The 6000-nt window shown below is 39.1% G+C and overlaps 1 protein-coding gene across 3 annotated transcripts in view; it reads left to right on the forward strand.

The window, feature by feature from the left end:
- NR2C1 (nuclear receptor subfamily 2 group C member 1) overlaps positions 1–4361 on the forward strand; it is a 54153-nt gene extending 49792 nt beyond the window's left edge. For all 3 annotated transcript variants that reach the window (XM_042792846.1, XM_033010190.2, XM_033010191.1), the window contains 2 exons: positions 3171–3276; positions 3802–4361. In XM_042792846.1, coding sequence (XP_042648780.1) covers positions 3171–3276; positions 3802–3976 — 281 coding nt within the window. In that variant the 3' untranslated portion in view covers positions 3977–4361. The remainder of the gene's footprint in view (positions 1–3170; positions 3277–3801) is intronic.
- The last annotated feature ends 1639 nt before the right edge of the window (positions 4362–6000 follow it).

A 6000-nucleotide genomic window follows, 5' to 3' on the forward strand; every position in this document is an offset into this window, starting at 1 on the left:
TCTTGTGCACCTGCACACTAGCAGGACATGGGAAGCTGAAAACTCCTTGATTTCGTAGAAACAACTAAACCCATCAGTATATTTGCAGGTCTTAGATTCAGCATTCAGAATTTAGGGACTTCATATAAAAGCAAACCCAAATCTTTTGATAAAAGGAAAATGTACAAATCTCAAGTCCTTTCTGTGTCTCCAGGAATTTTTCACTGTCACATTTAGAAAGTAAATCTTCAGTTCTCCTTTCTGCATTAGAAGGTTTTAAGAGCATCAACAGCTGCCTTAATCCTTGTTGCTCTGCCATTTGGGGATGCTGATGTTCCATAGAAAAGATCAGAGCAAATTCTAAAAAGCTGGATGAATCTTAGTGACCTGCCCCCTATCAGTAGTGTAGGATATGGAGGAGAACTGGGTATTTGGTTCTTGTCAGTTCTGTAGATTCATTAGATCTGAGAAGAACTTTCTTTCTCCATTCAGTTGCACTTCACCCTTTCACAGAGAAATTAGTTGAGGTGAGAAAATCTTTTAGAACTTGGAGACTTCCAAAATGTAAATCTTAAGCAGATTTTCTAATATATATATATATATATATATATATATGCAAATTAATTGTGAGGTTCTTGCTTTGCAGTTTCCCTCACATTTTCATCATCTTTTCTATATGTAGTAGCCACAGGGAGTATCCACATTTCCCAGTAAAAGTGGAAGCATCAGCAGGAATTCATGGTACTCATCTAAGCACACAACAAAATCCTGTATATCTTCCATTGCTTTTTTTGTTTCTTTTTTAAATATATATATATTGCATTAATGAAATACTTTCCAGGTAAAAGACATTCTTGCAAATAAGAGGCCATATCTGTCAGTAGTGTCAGAACCCTCCAGGAATGATGATAGATTCCCAGAGGATATTCCAGTGATACTCTTCTATTGTGGATCACTAAGGAAAATCAGACCCTGAGTGTTTTCACTATAGAATATAATCCTGCTGTCAGTCCTCATGACTAGAAGAATCTTGCATGGCTTTGTGTTTGCTTCTGCAGTCCACTGAAGCACAGGAAGGATCTCAGTTTTCTGAATAGCAGTACCCACTGTGAGTTTAATTGCACTATTAGGAGCACTTAAAAATGTTTGCAATTTTTGTTTTCTGCTGAGGACTGAAGAGTTGCCTGGACTTTTCACTGTTACTTCAGAAGAAGCAGATACTTTCTTGAAGTGCAGGGTGGGAGAGTGTTTGCTTGTTTAATTTTAGCAGATAATGCTTGCAGGAAACTTAATTCTCCTTTCGGTGTTCCTTACCCCAAAATAGTCCTTTCATGGCATTCCCATGCTCAGAGCTGGTACAGGTTGCTCCAGAAAAGAAACAGAATGATAGAACTATAGCTCAAGCCCATTTTTCTTGCACAACATCTGCCAGGATTTATTACATAATCTATTGGCCTGTCTGAAGAAATCAGTGCTGTTAGACACTAGAAAATATTTCTCTAGGAACCTTACACTCGCAAAGCAATATTTAGTTATTTGTTTAGTCTGAAGTTAATTTGTCTCCTTCTGATTAGATTTGACAACACAAAAGGTAGGAGGAAAGATACCTTGGGAAAAGACTATATCCTGTCACATGACCGAGATGAATTTTCTTTAGCTCACGTGCTTTCAGGATCACATTCCTAATGATGTGTAGCAGCTCTAATGGCAATGTGTTGTCAATATTCTTGATCCTATGAGCTATATAACAAAATCTTCATATACCTGAAAAACATGTTCAGTACCTTGAACAGAAGCGATATTCTGGCAGTGATCCACAAGTCAGAAATTACAATTCAGGGATTTTGCTGCTCTGCTACACGATGGGGCTGGGCTGCGCATGCAGCAGAGTCCTAAGGTAAGAGCATCTGCTTTAGTAGGCCCTGCTGATTCTTCCGTAGCTGGAGACTTGAATATTACTGAAAATCTTCTGTGGCAAGCCAGCTGTCTGTCTGTCACAGGACAGCCTCGGACAAAGAGATGAGTGTAAAGGGAGTGCCTAAAGACTTTGCATCTTTATAAATGGCTACTAGTGTACTAGCAGTGGTCTTCAGGCTACTGTTTTCTGAAGTTGACTTCTAGCTGTGTTTCTGACATTACTCTAAAAGCAGCATCGTGAAGCGATGGACATTGCGCGTCAACAACAACTCTTCAAAATGGGTTTCTTCTTTACGAACTTGTTAACCTCTTGTCCTCGGCATAAATTTGAAATTAGGCTTTCAGTATGACTGAATTACTATATAGGACAAAATATTCCTTTGTGAAATGATGTGTTCAGGTGAGTCCAGTACATCACATAATAGCTAAATTGCTCTGAAAGCTTCTATATCTGCAAAGCTAGACTGAAAACTCCTGGTTTTGTTGACAGAAGACCATGTATTTGTAGAGGAGGAGTGACTGTTAAAAATTATCTTTTATCTGACATAATTTGGCAGCTCATTTATGATCCCATTTCTGAAAAATAAAATTTGTGATTTGTCAGGCTACTGTGACAGTAAAATATTTACATTAAGATAGATGGATAATAAAAATTACAGACCATGTGAAGTGTTCAGAATTAGCAGATAATAATTTACAAATGTGACTTGGCAGTTAGATTAATATGTTTTCATTTTAGCAAGATTTAGATTTCAAGTGTTTAAATCGCTGCTAAAAATTATGTTTGGCATGTTTGAAAATTTTGCACCGAACAGTTGAATGTTCTGCTACATATCTTCTATAGTTTTTATGAAGCAAAACGTTCATAGCCTTTTATTCTGCTTTTTCTACCGATCTTAATTTTATCCTTCACTTCCCACCCAAATGCTATTTGGGCATACAATATTCCAACAAATGTCAGTGTAGTGAAACAATGCTGTTCTACTGCTGTGCAGAGAACAGAGCTGTATCATAAAGATTGATGTAAACATTGCAAGCACTGCATTTATTTGAACTCTTAAAAAAATGTCTGGTTGTATTTATAAAAAACTAAGTAAAATGTAAACATAGAGGAAATTAAATATAAAGAGGTAAAGCAGTGTCCTCCACTAAAACTGTGAAGTTGCTACGGCTACCAAATAATCATTTCAATACGCTTACAATTAGATAATCTGTATGGATTTTGGTGCATTTTATATAGGACAGGTATAACAATGTAGGATGTTTTTTTTCAGATCATCCAGGTCTAGAAAATGTGGTACAGATTGAGAAATTTCAAGAAAAGGCTTACATGGAGTTCCAAGACTATGTAACAAAAGCATATCCAGATGATACTTACAGGTCTGTAAACTTCGATGCTTACTTGATTGATTCTCTTTTCAGAGCATCAGTGGTACTGATTTGTACAGTATTTCTTGTAATAAATACATACATTTTAATTTTACCTCCTTAAAGGTAAGAAATCACCTTGAGAGCACTTCAGGTATTATGCATGTACCCATATATATTATGAGTATTATTTATCTGCTCATTCATTATTAATTCCCAATATTAAATACTGGGAATAAATATTTTTAATGTTTTCATTTTGAATTGTACCTACTTGGAATACTTCCTCATTTAGTCTAAGTCCAAACATTATACTGTCCATGTAATGGACAGGCTTATTCACATTTTTTATACTGTTGAAGACATGACTCAACATAAATCTAATGCTGTATTGATTTAAATATTTAAGCCTTTCGTGAACTAGACATAGTGAACTTTGACCAATGTTGTCCCTTCTCCTCTCTTACGGTAACATGACTGTGAATAACACCAAAAGCTGTGACCACAAGTAACACTTTTTACAAACTTATTTTCCAGACTGTCTAGACTTCTTCTCCGATTGCCTGCTCTTCGACTGATGAGTGCTGCCATCACTGAAGAGCTGTTCTTTGCAGGACTAATTGGCAATGTTCAGATTGATAGCATCATCCCCTACATTCTGCGAATGGAGACAGCGGACTACAACTCTCAGATAATTGGTCACGCCGTATAAAGGTGGCAGTCAAGGATTCTGTACCATGGCAGTCATGGCGGTGTAAATGCATACCCTGTCTCCAAGAGATGGCAATAAGCCTTCCCATGCACCTTTCCAAAGAAGGCTAGTGTTCCTCCTTTCCAGTACACTTGGGAAACATGGTGGAGTGTATTAAGGAATATAGGATCGTTTCCTATTTTTCATTGGATATTCAAGGACTTGTAAATTAACTTGATATCTGAAGAAAGGCAAGAATTGTCCATCCTATTTTTGTAGATAGATGAACTTGGAATATTTGTTTATGAAGTCCAGGCTTGTGAGGAGACTGAAGAAGCTTTGACTGAACTAAGGTATCTCAACTTAGTTTGATGTTTTAGACAAATAAATTAACTTTCCTCTCTGAGTTGTGTTTTCAGTGTTTTGCTACTAGTTCCTTCTCCCTGATCAAATGGAAAATAAATGATCAAACATCCTGAAAAGGCCAGTGTTCCCTTGGAAACAAGACTGTTATAACCCAACCTAGTTTTTCCTGTTGTTTTGAAGACAGATTTGTTTCTTGTTGAATGAAACACTGGGCACCATTACAAGTGCAGGGAAAGTAGAGGAACTTCACATTTAAAACTATTGCGATATGGTGATGCAGTTGATCAGAAGTGAAGCAGCAAAGGGTCAGTACTGACTTTTGGGGATGCAAAGAAATAGTGTTGTATGTCTTGGTGGACATCAGCTGTTTTATACCACAGGAAACTAACAGAGAAGTGTATACTGCAGGTATTCAAAGACAGCATCCTCCTGTTTTTTTCTGGTCTCAGAAGTTAAAGCTTTTTCACACTACCCCTCCCTCTTCCATACTCAGTGCACAATGATGGAGGCATTCTAGGTGCCTCTTAACTTGAGTTCAGGTCTATGTTTTGTTTATTATTGTTAGCCTTTGGCTATGTAATTCTCTTTTCCAGCCAGTCTCGTATGATTATTTTTAAAATTTGAGTTTGTCAAATCCAGTGCCCCTCCCTATGGGAGCATGGTCTCTGCTGCTTTGCCTTCCCTTATTAGAAATGGGTCTAGATACTTCATATATGTTGCCTGAATCATACTCCATATCTCCATCTAAGGATGGGTTTAAATGTTTTTCTATCTTGAGGCATGCGCCTCACTGACTTGTAACACTGGCACATGGTTGCTTCTTGCTTCCTTTTTCAACAGGAAGTTATACATCCCTGGCACGTTTAATACTTGTTGCTTAAAATGAGACAAGTATCCTAGTAAAAGTGGTGGTCTACCTCTGACACTAGCATTGGGGATTATCTGAATCTTGGATCAAGCCAAATTGTATTTATCATGAACCTTCTCTTTCTCTGGCAACGTTGGGTGAGGAAAGCCTCACCCAATCAAAAACCACATGGTTGCACCAGAAATTGCTTAGCCAAAAGATCAGCTTCAATGGGGGCCTTTGCCCGCTCTGCACTAGCGGCTCCAGGGCCACCCTAACGCCGAGAGACTCCTAGATGAGGCTTGGGTGAGTTCTGTAGTTTTTCTCGGCACCTGAGGATCTCAGCCAGCCAAAAAGAATCAGAGAACTGCCTCTGACACTCAATTCCTGTGTCCTTTACAACTCCACTGAGCTCCTGGGATCTTCCCCCACCCAAGCTCTGTGATCCGAGGCTGTGCTACAGGACCCGTCATATCCAATACCACAGACCAAAGCACTCGGTGCTGACGACCCCGGAACAATGGAACCACCCCCCCACCCCCCTTGCTCTGCCTTGGCACGCACTGACTTGCTGGAGAACAGCCTTCAACATTGGAGCTGGCCATGGCAGAGAAGCTCTTCCCACATGCCACCTTTAGAAGGGCACAGGATTCAAGCTCTTCATCTGTGTTCCCCACAGAGCAGTATGACAACAACTACTCTGCGCCTCAGGAGGTATGCATCTCATCGGCAGGGTTTGTGGAAATATGAAAGATGGGTCCTGCCAATATGCTGTGCTTGTTCTCTCCCCAGGGGTTAGAGGTCCACCTTGCTACCTGTAGGACCAAGTTGC

This window comes from Tyto alba, unplaced genomic scaffold (assembly GCF_018691265.1).
Source record: "Tyto alba isolate M040663 unplaced genomic scaffold, T.alba_DEE_v4.0 Super-Scaffold_2, whole genome shotgun sequence".
Taxonomy (NCBI): Eukaryota; Metazoa; Chordata; class Aves; order Strigiformes; family Tytonidae; genus Tyto; species Tyto alba.